Genomic DNA, 17832 nt, shown 5'->3' with positions numbered 1-17832 from the left:
CTTTATACACAGCTCCTGTCTCAGTGAATTCAACAATATTTTCATTCGTTAGCTTTACATTCAAACCCTTGTCGAGTATATTGTTCATTTCATACATATAAAAGGTTTTTATTCTATATGAAATGAGAAGCAAATCCATCTTAGCTGGTGCCGTTAATGTTCCAATTGAACCAACATCAAATGTTGACTCACGAACGACAAACAATATTGTCATAAAGAACTATAGTTCAGAGTGTTTGAAAGAAAAAGAACCAGAACTTAAGTCGGGAGGGCTCAAAGAGCCCATCTTGGCGCATGGCGCCGTGAATTTAAACTCAGCTTCAAACGCTAACGCTACATCAGATGTTAAGTTAGAGTATCCACCACTGGACCAAATTCTTTCAAGAGAAGCCAACGACAACCCTTACACAAATGTTCAAACAAATCCTTCAGATAACGTAGACCATTACCTTCTTCAGTTATACCAAACAATTTTACTCAAAGACGATAAGAAGCTTTTGACAAATCTTATAAGCAAGAACCAAATAATTCTAACAAAGGAGGACCTTGAAAATGTTATCTCACGAATAACAGGGAAACAATGTGTCATTGACTATCTCGACCCTGAAATCGAATGCTGTGGTCAAACTCCACTATTCATGAAAATAGGTAACATCCGCATCATTGAAACACCAGGAACTACAGGAGTTGAGTTTAAGTATAAATATTCGAACGAGTATACAAAACTATCTACTTACTATAAGCTTTGCTTGAAATATGTTTTAGTAAATTAAAGCAGTCAGGAGGGCTCTTTGAGCCCATCTTGGCGCTTTGCGCCGTCAGTCAAAAAAATTCAAGTTAGCAATTTGTAATATCTGTCCAAAACTTCTTCAACAGTATCGAACTCATCTTCATAATGCAAACCTAATCTTATTGACTTGGTGCAGTTTTCACTAACACAATATAGCGCTTTGCGCTCGGCGCCTTTGACGCCTTTTTCTGTTCTCTTGACTGGCATAACTAACTCATTTGTTTCATCAAACAGCAACAACCAAAGTTCATGACCTAATACATAACATTCATACTTTATATTTTTAGCTCTGAGTTCTCTTGTAAGCTGTTGCATTTAATATTTTCTAAAAAGTCAACTTCAACAGTCATTCGCACTGGTGCCTTCAGTTCTACAGGCTCTCCTTGAAAGTCAACAAGTCTGAATTGCATGTCTTTCAAATTATGAGGACTAATGCGAACCCATTTACCTAAATGAGTTGCTATGACAGGAACGTTTGGAATGAACATTGAATTGACTGCATAACAGAAGGATTTATATTCTACTGAACCTTTACTATTAACTCCTGAAATACCTGTGACATTAGCTATTTTTGACTCAACGTACAAACAATTACCATAACATACGTATGGAACAGATTTCATCTCAATCGTTTTGTCAACACTTTTCAAAGGAAATGTCATATGGTATGCTCCCAGAAGAAGTTGTACTCTATGACTCATTCTTGGTATCTTGAACTCTTTCTTGCTACTGAACTTCAATGTTCCCTCAGAAGAGAGTTCGACATCTATGTTGTCAATAGTTTCTTCATTTATGAGAGTATCTATGACTCCAGCAATTTTATCTATTCTGTACTCGCTCTGTTAGGAAATGTTACAACACTTCTTTTGTCATCTATTTCAATCTCTATGAAATCTGTTTCATCTGTTATGACAAAAGTTGCGATAGTATTGAAGTCAACAACTCTGAAAGCAAGCGCTTCATTCTGAAGACCTAAGTTTGTTTGTAGCTTTACTGTCCCGTATTCGTTTGGGTCTGTACTTTGCAAATAGAACAACATTTTATTCTCATTAAAATATGACTATTGCTGCATATGCGTATGAAACAAATGAAGCAAGAAGAGCACATGAACTAGTAAACGAAAACTCAACTTTAACCATTGAAGGCAATGATTTAGTCATTGACGATGGAAAAACTAAAAAAGTCATTGATTTCGATACTTTTAACACTTATGACCCATTCATTACAACAAGCAAGGTTCCCATCATAAATGATGGAACGGTGCAATATATAAATTCTACAGTAGATGCCTCATTAGTGAAAGTATTAAATGTTCTCATTGAATTGTTAAAGAGCTTTCGATTTGACGACAACATTAAATGCCTAAAGAATTTAGTCATGAATGAGAAACAAATTCTCGGCGTTGCTGGTAGCAGTAATGATGTACACCTTATGACATTAGAATATTATAACGAACATAAAGATGAACTGAAAGGAGAGAAGGGTGACACCGGACCTCAAGGACCACAAGGAATACAAGGAATACAAGGAATACAAGGAATACAAGGACCTCAAGGCGAAAACGGTTTGGATGGAAAGGATGGAAAGGATGGAAAAACTGCTAAATCATGGATATGGGACCTTATAAATACTGGTTTAACAGCTGCTTCATATGGAGTTCTTCAATACCAAATCGGAAAGATATGGGCGGTACTTGGTGAAGAAGTTTTAAATGACGTTAAAAATGCTTTGAACTTCATTTCAAATGGTTCGGATACTATTAAAACTTTATCTGGTTGGATGCAAGAAACAAGGAGTCAAATAGATACTGTAAGACGTATAGCAAACAATGCACGTACGGGATTGGATACTTTACGACAAGCACAAAATACACTAAAGGAAGCAAATGATATTCTTGGCTCAGTATCAGACATGCATGAAGATTGGCTTAAAGGTATTGACAAATCTTTAAAAAATCACAGTCAGTCTATTGCTGACTACAAGAAAAGTATAGATTTTTTACATAGTGCTATGGACGTACATGATGGAAGCATAAGGAACTTACTTAATGCTAACAATAACTTACCAGGAACTATTAAAGCATTTATAAAGTCCTTTGTAAAACCCGGTGCTCTAACATTTAGGTCTTTGAGAGCAAGAGCATTGAAGTCAAGAGATGCAGAAACTCCAACAGAACCTACAGAAGGAACTGAAACAACAGAAACTCCAAAAGAACCACCAAAACCAACAGCTAATGAAATATTGTTCGAATATTTTCCAAGGTACTCTGTTCTCATTGCATACATTCAAGAAATACTTAAGAAAGCAGACTTGACTTTAGGAGATGATGAAAGTTCTGTATATCTTTCGTTCCAGTTTCAAATAGCAGAACTTTTGAGACAGATATGCTTAATGTATGACAACATCTCTGATTTCACAAGATATGATGACGACCATGACCCCGAACATGGTGAAGAAGAAGTTTTACAAACATCCATTAAGACAGGAAAGGTTTTAACTCAAAGTCTCATTATTGACACCAAAGATGGCGAAGTGGACGTTCTTCAAGAGCTGAAGAAAAATACTTCTTCGGGAGGTGGTGGTAGGCATGAACTTGAAATAAATGAGATAGAAGAGAAATTAGCCGAAAAAGCAGATAAAGAACATAAACACAATATCTCCGATATAAATGAACTTCAAGCTACATTAAATAGTAAAGCGGACAAAAATGAACTTGACGCAATGAACAAAGTTTTGAAATCTCATAAACACAACATCTCCGATATAAATGAACTTCAAGCTACATTAAATAGTAAAGCGGACAAGAACCATGTTCATTATATAACTTCAGACGAACAGATTATAACGGACTACCATGGATATTTAACACGAAGTGATGAAGCGAAGACAAAAAATGTTAATGAAAGAAGATATAAATACATTCGTGCTAAAGGTTATGACATAAGCTGTACTGTACAGTATGATGTAGCTAAAGCACCAGAAGCATTTGGTTATACCGGTGAAATTTATGCCTCTACTTTCAATGTTAACGGTGTATTAGTTGAACCAAGATTTATGTTAAGAGTTAAGGCAAAAATAACGTTTGAAGATGCTATTAAAAGTAAAGCTGACAAAGTTGAACTCGAAGCAACGAACAAAGTTTTGAAATCTCATAAACACAACATCTCCGATATAAATGAACTTCAAGCTACATTAGACAGTAAAGCTGACAAGAACCATACACATAAATCCTTCACTACTGTTAGAGCAGACGACATAATATTGAACTTTGACCTTGGTTCAAGTGCACCATTAGAAAATCCAAGTACAAGCGTAAAAGATACTCTTAACAGTTTAGATAAGAGTTGCAGGAACATTGAAAGTCATGCCAGAAACTTTGAAGCATATGAACTACCAACAATGTTAGATAAGAAAGCAGACAAAACTTATGTAGATGAAGAACTATCAAAGAAATTTTCGAAACCAGATACAATGACATTTACAACAGAAATTATAAATGGTGAACCAGCAACTCCATTTGAATTTGTTAGAGGTCTTCAACCAGATACTTTTGAATTTTTCTTGGATAATTCTATTGAACTAACATTACATTATAAAAGTGGAACAAATGCAACATTTCATCCGGGAGATACATTCCAAATGGTATTTAATGACATAAGTTCTTTAGAATATGTTTATAGAGTTATGAGCATATATGATTTAATATATCCTATAGGAGCTGTTTATACGTCTATGAATCCAATAAATCCAAACACTTTATTTGGTGGTAGATGGTATGAAATAGTTGACAGTTTTCCATTCTACACTAATACTCAGTCAATGAAGATGGGAGGTTCAAAGAAAATAGGTATTGAAAACCTTCCTTCACATATGCATAGGTTCAGTGGAAGAACATCTGTGGAAGGAAACCATTCACATTCAATAACAAAAAGAGGTTATACAAATCTTGCAGCGGGTTCGGATAGACAGGGAATGCATAGATATGATATCACAACTGACCCCAAAGATGTTAGCACAGGTATTTTCTGTGGAACTGCAGGAAATCATACACATGTTGTAGCTGGTATTACAGACCCAGCAGGTAATGGAAAAGATTATATGCCTCCTTATATAACAATGCACGCTTGGATACGAGTTGGTTAAAATCTTTAACTTTACATAAATGAGCTTGAAAGAAGTATTCGAACAACATCCATGGAGGTCATTTAAGAAATTCAATGAAGCTGCAAAGAGTTGGGGATTTACTAACAGAGCTGAAGTGAAAAGGTTCTTTGACAAAAATGTTGTACATCAAACAAAAATAAACCCTTACGACTACTTTTTACCAATTTACTCCAACACTCCTGACGCATACCAATTTGACACTCTCATTCAAAGCAGAAAAGGAGGACATAAACCATTCCTCATCTTCATAAATGTTAACACTCGTAAAGCATATGCATATCCAATGAAAAATAAAGGAACTCGTGAAGTGTTAAGAGTTTTACAAAAGTTTGTAGCAGAACATAACCCAAGTACTTTAACATCAGACCAAGACAGTGCATACCTCAGCAATGAAATCACAGAATTTCTCATTAAGCATAACATAACTCACTACACTACTGAAGACCATAACCATAACATACTCGGCATCATAAACCGCTTCATAAGAACGCTCAGAGATTTAAATCAAGAGCGAGACTTTACCGAAGAAACAATGAAACATTTTCTCGAAGTATATAATTCCTCAACACATTCTACAACAGGACATACACCAAATTCAATGACACAACAACAAGAAGAAAAGTATATACAAAAGAAACGAAGCCAAACACAAAATATCAGAAATTCAACACAATTTACCCTCATTCCTGGTACAAAAGTTCGTGTAGTTCTTGACGACAAACCGTTGACAAAGAAACGTTTAAGGTTAAGTAGAAACTATTATATCGTAGACTCTACACAAGGTAATGGATATCTTATAAAAGCTGCTGACGACTCCATAGCATTTTACCCTCGACATAAGTTAGTTGAAAGTAGTAATGGCAAACTTGCTGAAACCATTGACGAAGCAAAGCGAGGAGTGGTTATTGAAATACTTGGCTACAACATAAACGATGACACTTATAAAGTAAGATATGAAGGAGGTGTTGAAGATGTTATACCATCTAAGAACTTGAGAGAGTCAAAGCCAACACATCTGGGACCATTAGAGCGGGAGTACTGGAAAGACAAAAATATGCCAGAAAGAATAAGAAAATTCTTCTAAACTTTTTCATTAGATGTAAATCAGACATGAATGAGAACAGTCATGATATCATTAATGGTACCATTTATTTACACCAAAAAATAATGTTTATGTTAGAATGTTAGATCTAACACGTTTTCTAACCACTTTTCTAACATGGTCTAAAACTCTCGAAAATCATGAATTTTTGACATTTCCTTATGAAAGAAAAATAACGCTAATTTTTTTCTAAGAAAAATTTTTATCTTGTATGTAAAGATATGATTTCAACAATCGGCACAACAACAATTCAAACTACAGCACCAAACTCGTTAGTCATGAATCCAACATCTATGTTAGTAGAGATGAAAAGCTTCATTCCTTCTTCATATACTTTCGAAACAAAAATCCAGAAGATAAAGCAAGAACTTTTAACAAGTAATTTAGACTGTAGTGCGAAAGATGAAACAAATGAACAGTATCTTTATGAAATGCAGGACATTATTGACCATTTACCCAAATTGCCTGAAATCCAACAACAAAAACTAACTATTCCTGAATTCGACGAAATTGAAGTCAAAACAACTGACTCAGTAGAAATAAAGAAGTTCATACGTAAAGTAAATTATGAATTCCTTGGTTTTCATTGCAACCATAAAGTTATGGACAAAGATTGCGACATGGTTTATAAGAATGTTTCTGACATATATAAATCTGAAGAATTTAAGACCTACGATAACTTTGTTTCATTAGTTGCTGAATGTGTTTGGGAAATAAGAGATAAAGATAGAAGAGGCAAAGTATGGAACGAACAACTAAGACCCGCTATGTTTGAGATGAAGAGAGCAATTGACGCCTTAGTTGTTTTAGCAGGTCAAATTTCAATGTATAACGCAAAAATGAACCCGCAATGTTCAAAATGTAAGGCAGCGATGAGGAAATATAACTACTCCGTCAAAGAGATAGAAAGAATGAGAAACGACTATGCAGATTTAAAGAAAGAAGTAGAAAAGCCAGCAGAAGATAAAATGGACATGTTAGCATTTCTGAACAAAAATTATCCAACTGCTGACGATTTCCTTCTATCTGACGTCAAGAAGAAATATAAAGAAACCTTCGGCATTGTTAAAACATTCGATGTACTAAAAGAAGAAATAGAAGCTACAAAACTGTTTAAAGTCATGAACCATCGCAACATATACCATGTAAAACGCTTGTAAATAGTTATGTTAGAAAAGAGGTTAGAAAACGTGTTAGATCTAACATGCTAACATAAACATTATTTTTGCTGAATTCAGCACAAAATTCTGAGTAAAATGACATATGGCACGTGTCAAACCGTTGAGTTTTCACAAATTTTAAAAATTGCTGCGGAAAGTTCGTCAAAAAAGTGAAGGTTCCCGACGGTTTCAAACCGCCATACTTTACATGAAGATAGTTTACAATGTCAACTAAATATTATGTACGATAGAAACGGTTATGTAAAGTTTACATTTTGTAAAGTTTTGTCCTGATTCAAGACAAGTCTTGTATTTTTTCAGAACAAGTCTTGTATTTTTTCAAGACAAATCTTGTCCTGATTCAGAACAAGACTTGTATTTTTTCAAGACAAATCTTGTCCTGATTCAGAACAAGACTTGCACTTTTTAGTCAGTTTTTCTTGTAAAGTTCTCAAATTTGAGAACAATTGTCCTGATTCAAGACAAGTCTTGTATTTTTTCAGAACAAGTCTTGTATTTTTTCAGAACAAGTCTTGTATTTTTTCAAGACAAATCTTGTCCTGATTCAGAACAAGTCTTGCACTTTTTCAGGAAATCCTATCGTCTAACTTTACAAATGTCACTTTTTCAACATGATTGCATTTTGGTCGGGGAACAACTTTCTCTCAATTTTGTCACTTTTTTCTATCGTCGTGTTTTGTCACTTTTCCCTCAGGGTGTGTGTCAGAAAATATCCAAAATCTTTATAGCCTCGTATCTCCTTCAATTCTTGACGGCTTGACATGTATGACACACCATTCAATTCAGAATTATGTGCTGAATCTTATGACCTTCATTTGTTCGTGACTTCTTTTCACATATGTAACCCTGAATTTTTAACATTTCTTTAACACAGAAAAATAAAGTTAGTTTTATTTTTATTTATTTTTTTATTTTGTATGTAAGGACAGATATGTCAACAACAGAGAACACAACAACTGCTATCGTTCATGAAGCCATAAATGAAGAATACGAGTGGGTTCAGTTTAACAAACAACTCCGTCTCATTCGTTCGGTCAAAGACGATATGTACCAAATGCAAAGTATTTTGACAGCATGTTTTGCTCCAGACACTAAACACGCAGACGACTGGTTCAAAAACCAAAGCACACAAGAACTTTTGAGTGAAATTTCTCTAGACCGACTTTTTTCGGTCTTGCATAAAACACATGAAAATCGTAAAAATTTGCCAATAAATTTAAGAGGTTATTATGTTCATAGACTTTTAGTAAATGCAGTTGCAATGTGGGCTTCTCCTCGTTATGCATGGCATGTTTACAGACTTCTTGACGAAATTCATAGACAAGAACGTGGAGAGATGGAAAAGAAACTTCAAGCAAAAGATGAAGTCATTGAATCCAAAGACAAAAGCATACAGAAAAGAATACCACGTTCGGTACCAAAAGGAAAGGAAAAGAGTTATAAGTATATGATATATACTGAAGAGTTGGAGAAAGAAGAAGATAGAGATATGGTTATGTTGCATTTAGTCAGAAGAAACAACAAAAGCTTTTATGACCTTGCTAAGATTTACAAATCTGACAGAAACTGGTTCTATCGTGAAAACTTACCGATTTCAATGACACCGAATGAGCAAATAAAGGAAATTGTCAAAAATACTCTTCCTCAAACACACTATGACATCAAAGGTTGCACAATACTTACATTCAAAGAAGACTTAACATTACTGAAGGAAAAAATAACAGAATATTTCGATAACTTCAAAGAGGAAGAATAAAAAAATCTAAGCTAATTTTATTTTTTTTATAAAATTTTATCTCATATGAAAGAACATGAATTTAGAATATTCGGAACTCATGACAGAAGAAGAGAACGAACAACATGTAAAAGATTATGCAAAATTTCTGAAGACATACAAAGCATTTAAACAATATCTAAATGCTTCTAAAGATTATGCAAAATTTCTGAAGGTATATAAAGCTTATGAAAAAGCGTATGAAAAGTTTATACATTGGGGAATTGTTGTAAAATATCGATATGAAGACTAACCAAAAATATATTTTTGCTTAAATGACGTCAGGGTCAATTTCTTCAACCATTTCACTTCCTTCGTCAATGTCAATAGAAGCTTCTTCAACCTTTGGTAAGAACTTTTGTATAACATCTTTGTTCGTTATTGTTTTCAGAGATGAAGAATAATATTTCACATTTGTTTCACCCTTCTTATATTCTTTCTGTTCGGAAAGATTCATAGCAATACTGAAGAAGTCAATGTTGGAGTTCTTTATAATAGTATAATGAGTATCTTTGACATTCACGAAGAAACTCTTTTGTTTCAAAACTACTGCTAACTCTTGTGAAGTATAACGTTTGCGGTCAATGACGATAGCTAATGGTCTGACATACTGACCGAACTTAGATTCTTTCACAAACTTCTTGTTAAAGATAACATTAACGTTTGAAGCACCATTGAACTCATTCTTGATGACAGTAGCGAGAGCATTGTATGAAAAGAACTTGCAATCTTGCATGTGTTTCATTAAAATAAAAATATTAAATTATTTTGAAAAATAACTTAAAAAAATCTAATCTAATTTTTTCAAAAAATATTTTTTTATTTCCTACTAAAGATGTATCGGAAGTTGTCTAAGTTAGAACACTCGGAAATAAAACAACTTCTTACAGAAGCTAATATAGATGTTGCAAAGCATTACACAACAAACAAAAAGGCACTCGCTGACATCCTCAATGACTATAATGGTGAAATAACTTATGATAGAATTCATGAGTTCATAAAGCCGCAACGCGGCGAGGACGAAGTCCATGCAAGAGCATTTCCTTTAAATGACGTTGCTATTGACTTATATCATAGACGTTCAATACCTCATGAAGTAAGAAGAGAAATGTTTGACATAACAAATGCAAACGTTGGTCATACTCGTAAAGCTCTTTCACATGACGTTCGTCAAGAGATGTTTGACATAACAAATGCAAACGTTGGTGAAACAAGAAGAGCTGTACCACATGAAGTAAGAAGAGAAATGTTTGACATAACAAATGCAAACGTTGGTGAAACACGAAAGAGAGATGACACACTGAAACAACAGAGAAGAGAGATGTTTAAAAGTGCTATAGAACAAGTTCGCAAAGCTAATAATGTCATTCGTTCCATTGACGACAAACCAAAAGAAGGTGAGAGATGGTTAAAGAAAGATGAAGAAAATAGGAAGAGGAATGTGAAGTCAGGCAATAGACTCATTGACTTTAACATCGAAGCTTTAGATGAACCAAACAGAGACTACTTACACAAACATTTCGGTAAGGTTTTCATGAGACTCTTAGAGAAAATTAAAATAAACTCCCAACAGAGATGGATGGTATGTTATAAACTTGGTGGAAAGTATGAATGTTCTACGTTAAACCTCAATAATATTGGAACATTACTACATCAGCTCTTGAAGGAGAACTTTATATCAGAGATAGAAGCAAATGCTGCAGGTATTGTTGAAATGCACTATGACTTCTTCTTGACAAACATAAAGAATCTTACTGAAATAAAGATGTATGATTTAACAGAATATGAAGGCTTAACGATGTCAGATGTAAAGAAAGGCAAACCAAAAAAGAGACCATATAGAGATGAAAGCACACTGACAAATGACCAGAAAGCCATTTTGGAAGCTCTTAAGCAAACAGGAAACCCAGCACTTATAGAAAGCTTTTGGAAAGATAATGGTGAAAAGAAGTTTTATAAGAAGAGAAGCGGTCAGTTCTGGAAGTATCTTTGCACATTACCTATAAATCTTGAACGCTACCAAATCTTCAATGAACTGAACAAAAGAACTGCAACACTTATGACAGAAGATAATGTTCGTTTATGCTTGCATTCAGGCTGGAGTAAATGAAGAAACTATTGACCACATGAGAGAAGTCATTCGTGTTAGAGACTTTCCTCAAAGTAAAGTACAAGAAATTTCTGACGCAACAGGTATAGCATTTAATGTTACCATTGGTTACTTCAATGACTCAAGACATAATGAAATAAAGAGATACATACCAAAAGAATGTGAAACTGTTCGAACTATTGACTTACTTCTTGTTGAAGACCACTACATGCTAAATGAAAGACTTCCAATGACAACATATTTCATTCGAAACTATATAGAAATCTTGAAGGAGTGTGGTGGAATGAACATTGAAAACAGATGAAAATATATACAAAGAGAGAAGATAAATATGTAGTTCGCATGATAGAACTACACCGCTATGGGATGTTATGAAAACATTGTGGGAGTGCAAATATTTTGAACCTATTTCTTATGGAGAACTTTTCACATATACGACTGACTTATATAAACAGAACCTTGCACCATTTAAAGATTTGACATATGCTCCAAAGTATTGTGTACAACTGAAGAAGAAAGCAGAGTCAAAAGAAGTAAATAAAGCTAAATGTAAGTTCATACCTGAGCACGTTTTCTTTGCTGACTTTGAGTGTAGTACGGATGGCTTTCATAAAGCTTTTAACATCTGTTATGACAGTGAAGATGGTTCAGTTAGTGAAAGTATTTGGGGTCAAAACTGTGCAACAGAATTTTTGGAAAGACTTCCTGACAAGAGTTTAATATATTTCCATAACCTCAGTTATGACATAAACTTCATCTTAAGACACATGACAGAAGTGAAAGGAACTCCCATCATTAAAGGTTCACGAACAATGCAAATAACTGGTTTATATAAAGGAAGGGCAATTATTATAAAAGACTCTTACAGTGTTATAAATAAGAAGCTTAAACTATTTCCTGCTATGTTTAACTTACAAACAGGACCGAAAGAAGTATTTCCATATAACTACTACAGCAGTGTTTTGTTAGCAAATGACAACAGAACTGGTGTCATTTCTGAAGCATGTAAGTTATCCATGATGCAGATACATTTATGAAGAACATAGATTCCATCAAAGGTTGCAGAATAGATGAAAACCACTTCGACTTAGAAAAATATAGCACGTTTTACTGCAAACAAGATGTAAGAATTTTAAGAGAAGGTTTTGTAAAGTTCCGCAATGACTTATTGAAAGAGTTTGATTTAAACGTTTATGACTACGTTAGTATTTGTTCTATTGCTAACAAATTGTTTGAGAAACAGAGTGTACTTCCCGAATGGAAATTTATATGACCTCTCAAATAAACCAAGAGAATTTATTTCGAGATGCATTCAAGGTGGAAGATGTATGTTGTCAGATAACATGAAACAAAAGAGCAAAAAGAAACTCATTGCTGACTTCGACACTGTTTCATTATATCCTTCAGCTATAGCAAGACTTTATACTTTAGAAGGTATTCCAAAAGTATTGAAGGAAAAAGTTAAGCACAGAGTATCTCATGAGACATTTATTCGATGACGACCAAAAGGAACCCATTGGTGAAAGTTTATGTCTGGCTTCTTTGTTCTCATTAAGATAACAGAGATTGGTATACCCAGACACTTTCATTTAATAGTTTGCGACCCTGAACTAAATCCAGAACTTAACGTTCCAAGAAGTTCAAACACTTGCTGTCTCATGTATGTTGACCATATAACATTACAAGACCTCATAAAATATCAAGGTGTCAAATGTGAAGTGTTGCAAGGATACTATTACGATGGAAACAGAGATATGAGAATAAGAGATGAAGTAAAGAAGTTGTTTGAGTTAAGGTTAAAGTATAAGAAAGAAGAAAACCCCTTACAAGAAATTATAAAACTCATTCTGAACAGCATTTATGGCAAAACTATTCTATCTCCTATTGAGTCAAAAATAACCATAGTAGATGACAAAGATGCTATAAGATATGCTATAGAGAAATTACAACCATATAGTGAAGTTCGAAGGTTTGGATGGTTCAGATAAAACTATTTTCAAGCTAACGAAAAGCATTTGCAGACACTTTAACTTCTGTCCACTTGGTGTTAATATTCTGTCTATGTCAAAACGTATTATGAATGAAGTATTCTGTACTGCAGAGGACATGGGACTTCAAATCTTTTACCAGGATACCGACAGTATGCACTTATATAATGAAGACATCCAAAGCTTGCAGCAGAGTTTAAGAAGAGATACGGTAGAGAACTTATAGGAAAGAACCTTGGTCAATTTCATAGCGACTTTGCAGAAATAACACCTGGAAAACAAAGTTTAGCTTATAAAAGTATTTTCTGTGGAAAGAAGACCTACATAGACTTACTCACTAACGATTTAAATGAAGTTGCATTTCACTGCAGAATGAAAGGCGTGAAGCAAGATGTTATTGCTTTAACCGCTAATGAAATGTTTCCTGAAGCTATACAATGCTATTACAATGAAGATAAGAACATTCACATACCTGTTGGAACATATGACAAAGACTCTGAGTTCAGTTTAATGAAACTTTACAAAGCACTTCATGATGGTCAAGAGATTGCATTCGACTTATGTAAGTCATGTCAACCTTGCTTTGCTGAAAAGTTCAACTTTTCAATAACGACTAAAACAAGCTTTATTCGTAAGTTGAAGTTCTGAGGTCATTTATTTTTGTCAGCAATGAGGTCATTCGTGATAAAAATAAAGCTAGCGTAGATTTTACAATACTGCGATGGTAGAGTTTTAAGAGTTGTGCTTCAATGTAGAGACAGTCCTTCCATCTGGAGGCAAGAACACTGGACATTTATGGTCATGAGTGGAGTACATGTCTATCCAAAACTCAACGATTGAAGCCAGTTAATTTATAGTATTTAGGGTTAGGAAGTGGTGAAGTTCTTGTATGACCAATGAACTCATTTTCAACGCCTTTGGCTATATTAGAGTAAAGTATTGCTTGCTTTCTATCCCAAATGCCAGGTGTTACAATCTTTGAAAATTCATTTTTCCTCGGAAGCATTGCATCATAATTGAAAAACATTCTTAAAATCATCACTTGGTTCGGAGATTTGAAATCTTATACGTAATGGATTTTCTTTCTTTTTAGCGACTTCATTGAATGGTGAGAATACAATGAATTGACAGTCATGAGTTCCATCTTCATTTTCATTAAATTCATAATGAAAGTCTATAAGTTGTGGCTGACTACCTTCTTCTTTCAGTTGTGCAAGAAACTCACGTAAAGGCTGTAAAGTTTGTACTTCAATGTTGAACTTTTTCTCGAACATCTCATTAAATGAAATCATACATTGTTGCAATGTTGTATCGTCTTTAAAGTATTTGTATATGTGAATGTTTTGGGCGCTTAAAGACTGTTCGTCATTTTCTATCTCGACTTGAAGTATAAAGTCAACCTTTCTGAAAGCACGTGTTATATACATAGATGTTATGCCAATGTACTTCTCTTCATTTATGTTCACAATCCAGTCTGTTGGAAACTTAAACGTTACTCTGTTCCCCTTTATTTTGACGTCAGGGTTTTCACTACTGAACGCAACAGTTAAAGGTATTTGTCTATACATTTAATTCGGATAAAAATAAACCATTTACTCTTTCTTTGCTTCAGCTTCTTTAGCTTTTGCTTCTTCTCTAGCTTTTTTCGCCAGCAAACGTGGGTTCTTCTGTCTTCCAGCAGCTAATGCAGCTAGTTGTTTTTCACTAAGTTTTCTCTTTGGTCTCTCTGGCTTTTGTTCTTGTTTTTGTTCCTTCAGTTCGGATAAAATTTGCTCGCGAATTTCTTTCTTCAATGCTTCAACATCTATGACACCTTGGGTCTTGTCCGTAGGGCTTGTCTGAGTCATTTGACTGCAGATAAAAAACTAAATTAAAACTTTAACCGATGTAAAATGAGCTTGTCAAAATCAGAGCGAGAGTCTATTATATTAAATGACGCAAGAGGAATACAACATCCTTTCTATTACGTAAGTCAGAGTAAAGATGGTAAAATATACGTAAGAAAAAGAAAGGTACCATTAGCGAATGCAGAGAGCGACAACATTAAGGTGCATGGCAAGGGTGAAGTCCACGAAGCCATATAAAACCTTCTGTTCAAACTGAAAAGTCAATAGAACCAGAAGAAAAGAAGCCAGATGTACTTTCAATAACGACCAAGAGCTTATTGCAAAGTTCGTGAATTTCATTGAAAAACAAACCGAGTCAAAGAACCCTGACCCGCCAGTGAAAGAAGTTGAGACAAAAGAGAATGTACAGTTCATTGAAAATGTCAAGAAACAACTTCCACCACGAATACCAAGAAGAAGAGTGAGAATAATGAAGTAAATAGATATTTTTATCTGAAGTAAATACATGCAGAACGAACAGCTAAACGAATTTACTCCAGCAGAGCATATTCATCAGATTCGCTCATATTTCGATATCATAGACAATGCAGTTCAAATTGGTGACACTAATAGAAAATATTCTGACGCAAAGATTCCATCACAACCTGGAACTGCTAAAGATAACACATGGGTAACATTCAATCTCTCACCTCCTGGTGAAAATATGTTGGACCTTTACAATACATTCATTACGTATAAAATGGAAGGTCAATTTATTGTAGATAAAGAAATTGGTTCAGGTTCCAATAAAACAAACCCACCAGGATTTTGGATTGGTTTCGATGACGCTTTCTATGCAGTTGCTGGATATCAAATCCTTGCAAATGGTCGTATTGTATATTCTCAAGACAACGCAAGAGAAGAAGCATATATAACTTCAAACTCACAAACTACCGAACAAATAAAGAAAGTAGATGTTTTCTCAAAGACTCGACATGAAGATGTATGGAGTCATTCGGGAACATGCAGAACAGGACAAATTGTTAGTGTCAATTACAGCAGGAAAATCATTTGATTTTAAGCTTCGTTTAAGAATTCCTGTTAGAAAGTTTTTACCATTAGAAGCTATAAGATTTATTCCTGCATTTGCTGGTAACATTCAGCTAAAGTAAAGTTCAGTAGCGACGCCTTACAATGCACATCTATATCTGTAAATGATATCATTGCTTTCAATCCAACTCTTAAAGTTGCATTTGCTTCAGATTCAAATCCACCGACAAATAAATTTGTTCCATGGAATGAACCATTCACTATGATAACGAAGGCAGTAGAAGCTAGTGGAACAGTTACTATTACAACTGTAACCCAGCAACTATTTCGAACAAAGATGGATTTTAATGAATGTTTCATTCATCCAAAGTCATTCTCTTTAGACCCTAACATTTATACAGAACTTGTAGAACATTATACAAACGAGGCTTTATGTTTTCCTGTTAAAGTTATGGATTGGATTCCTATGGACGGTTCATTCTCAAAGAATACAGATAGTTCAAGTGCAACATTTACAGCAGCTTATACGCCTATTAATGTTAAAAGTATTTGGGCACTATTTAGAAAGAAAGACAACTATTATGTTAATTTTGAGAACCCTAAGTTTAAATATCTTCAGCTTTCCATGGGAGCTTATGGAAATATGCCTGCAGAACCTGAAAAATCATATACCTGTATTTTATGAAATGGTTGCGAACGCCTGCAATACAAACAATGATATGATAGGATTTAATGAAGATGTTATGAGGTCATTGGTGGATGATGGTAGTGTGGAACATAAATGGGATAGCTATGACAACACACATTTCTTATGTGGTTTTCCAACAGAAGTGGACTTTTGCTTCCAAGCAAGGTCAAACATCTACTGCTCCAATAACATACAAATTGTCTGTTAAAGGACCTATTGAACTAGCAACTGAAAATGTACCAAAGCCACTTATTGGATTTATGAGGGATTGTTGCTTTGCAATACAAGTAAGACAGTCAGGCATACCAATAATAAGACTTGACGACTATAACTTAGCAACTGACGACAGTGAGGAATAAAGGATGAACGTTTATTTTTAAAGCTTATAAATGAGTTCTTCATCAAGCTCTCGTGAACCTTCACCATCTATGAAACAAACTTTACCAAACGATTATGGAGCACCTATTGAATATTTCTTACGAGCTGCACAATGGCAAAGAGCAGTCTCACCAAGGTTAGGTGTTCCACCAGCTCCTGTCAAAAATAGCATTTGGTCAAGTCCTTATATAAGATATGGTCTCCCACTAGGTTTGCTAGCTACAGCAGGAGCAGTTATGATGTTGAAAAGAAATAAAGCAAATGTTGTAAATAATACTGAAGTAGCTGAAGTTAAACAAACTCCAACACCTTCGCCAAAACCAACGCCTTCACAAGCAAAACCTTCAATGACTCCTGAACCTATGGAAGTACAAACTCCTGTTCAAAAGTCAACTCCTAAACCGACTCCAACATTTAAACCAGAACCTACTCCTCAAATAAATCGTAAAACGCCTGCGTTTCCTTACTGAAAAAATAACGTTATTTTTTATTTTATTTGAACATTTTTATTTGATTGAAATGACGACTAAAGTCACTGAAGCAATGAAACAAAAGTTTTTGGTAGAATACATTAAATCAGGAATTATTCCAGAAGGTTTTTACGTTCATACTATGAAGGATGGTAGAGTTCAGTTTAGAAAGATAAAGCAACCATTAGATAGAGAAGGAATTTTGAGAAAGATTAAACTTCATGAGGACAACATTGCTGAACTTAAGAAGAAGTTAGAAGAGTTGGAGAAAGGAAGAGAGTTATAAAGCAATGAATTCAACAGGTTAGAAA

General features: G+C 34.4%; 13 protein-coding genes and 1 pseudogene across 14 annotated transcripts, besides 1 other annotated feature; 11 read left to right on the top strand and 3 right to left on the bottom strand.

Moving 5' to 3' along the window:
• Nucleotide 1: 1 nt before the first annotated feature.
• Nucleotides 2–17832: part of a mobile genetic element that runs on past the window's edge.
• Nucleotides 123–632, top strand: TVAGG3_0813230 (uncharacterized protein; the record flags this gene model as incomplete). Its single annotated transcript, XM_051247745.1, has 1 exon — nucleotides 123–632. A coding segment is annotated over one exon (510 nt), but the record flags the coding sequence as incomplete, so codon positions are not given.
• On the bottom strand, nucleotides 1066–1278 carry TVAGG3_0813220 (uncharacterized protein; the record flags this gene model as incomplete). The annotated part of the gene is made up of 1 exon (XM_051247744.1): nucleotides 1066–1278. The coding sequence occupies one exon, from the start codon at nucleotides 1276–1278 to the stop codon at nucleotides 1066–1068; it is 213 nt and encodes a 70-aa protein (XP_051083219.1).
• Nucleotides 1847–2043, top strand: TVAGG3_0813210 (organellar and viral DNA polymerase type B; the record flags this gene model as incomplete). Its single annotated transcript, XM_051247743.1, has 1 exon — nucleotides 1847–2043. A coding segment is annotated over one exon (197 nt), but the record flags the coding sequence as incomplete, so codon positions are not given.
• TVAGG3_0813200 (organellar and viral DNA polymerase type B) lies at nucleotides 2168–3371 on the top strand (the record flags this gene model as incomplete). Its single annotated transcript, XM_051247742.1, has 1 exon — nucleotides 2168–3371. A coding segment is annotated over one exon (1204 nt), but the record flags the coding sequence as incomplete, so codon positions are not given.
• On the top strand, nucleotides 3845–4017 carry TVAGG3_0813190 (keratin-associated protein family; the record flags this gene model as incomplete). The annotated part of the gene is made up of 1 exon (XM_051247741.1): nucleotides 3845–4017. A coding segment is annotated over one exon (173 nt), but the record flags the coding sequence as incomplete, so codon positions are not given.
• On the top strand, nucleotides 4953–5927 carry TVAGG3_0813180 (integrase core domain containing protein family; the record flags this gene model as incomplete). Its single annotated transcript, XM_051247740.1, has 1 exon — nucleotides 4953–5927. A coding segment is annotated over one exon (975 nt), but the record flags the coding sequence as incomplete, so codon positions are not given.
• Nucleotides 6488–6885, top strand: TVAGG3_0813170 (organellar and viral DNA polymerase type B; the record flags this gene model as incomplete). Its single annotated transcript, XM_001284579.2, has 1 exon — nucleotides 6488–6885. A coding segment is annotated over one exon (398 nt), but the record flags the coding sequence as incomplete, so codon positions are not given.
• On the top strand, nucleotides 6896–7216 carry TVAGG3_0813160 (organellar and viral DNA polymerase type B; the record flags this gene model as incomplete). The annotated part of the gene is made up of 1 exon (XM_051247739.1): nucleotides 6896–7216. The coding sequence occupies one exon, from the start codon at nucleotides 6896–6898 to the stop codon at nucleotides 7214–7216; it is 321 nt and encodes a 106-aa protein (XP_051083214.1).
• Nucleotides 9283–9690, bottom strand: TVAGG3_0813150 (uncharacterized protein; the record flags this gene model as incomplete). Its single annotated transcript, XM_051247738.1, has 1 exon — nucleotides 9283–9690. A coding segment is annotated over one exon (408 nt), but the record flags the coding sequence as incomplete, so codon positions are not given.
• On the top strand, nucleotides 9847–10538 carry TVAGG3_0813140 (organellar and viral DNA polymerase type B; the record flags this gene model as incomplete). Its single annotated transcript, XM_051247737.1, has 1 exon — nucleotides 9847–10538. A coding segment is annotated over one exon (692 nt), but the record flags the coding sequence as incomplete, so codon positions are not given.
• Nucleotides 13482–13757, top strand: TVAGG3_0813130 (organellar and viral DNA polymerase type B; the record flags this gene model as incomplete). Its single annotated transcript, XM_051247736.1, has 1 exon — nucleotides 13482–13757. One exon carries the CDS (start codon nucleotides 13482–13484, stop codon nucleotides 13755–13757), a length of 276 nt encoding a protein of 91 aa, XP_051083211.1.
• TVAGG3_0813120 (uncharacterized protein) lies at nucleotides 14702–14956 on the bottom strand (the record flags this gene model as incomplete). The annotated part of the gene is made up of 1 exon (XM_001312654.2): nucleotides 14702–14956. The coding sequence occupies one exon, from the start codon at nucleotides 14954–14956 to the stop codon at nucleotides 14702–14704; it is 255 nt and encodes an 84-aa protein (XP_001312655.2).
• TVAGG3_0813110 lies at nucleotides 15907–17032 on the top strand (annotated as a pseudogene). Its single transcript has one exon. A coding segment is annotated over exon 1 (1126 nt).
• Nucleotides 17063–17521, top strand: TVAGG3_0813100 (uncharacterized protein; the record flags this gene model as incomplete). Its single annotated transcript, XM_051247735.1, has 1 exon — nucleotides 17063–17521. The coding sequence occupies one exon, from the start codon at nucleotides 17063–17065 to the stop codon at nucleotides 17519–17521; it is 459 nt and encodes a 152-aa protein (XP_051083210.1).

This window comes from Trichomonas vaginalis, chromosome VI (assembly GCF_026262505.1).
Source record: "Trichomonas vaginalis G3 chromosome VI, whole genome shotgun sequence".
Taxonomy (NCBI): Eukaryota; Parabasalia; order Trichomonadida; family Trichomonadidae; genus Trichomonas; species Trichomonas vaginalis.
This window is presented reverse-complemented; position numbering and strand designations above follow the sequence as displayed.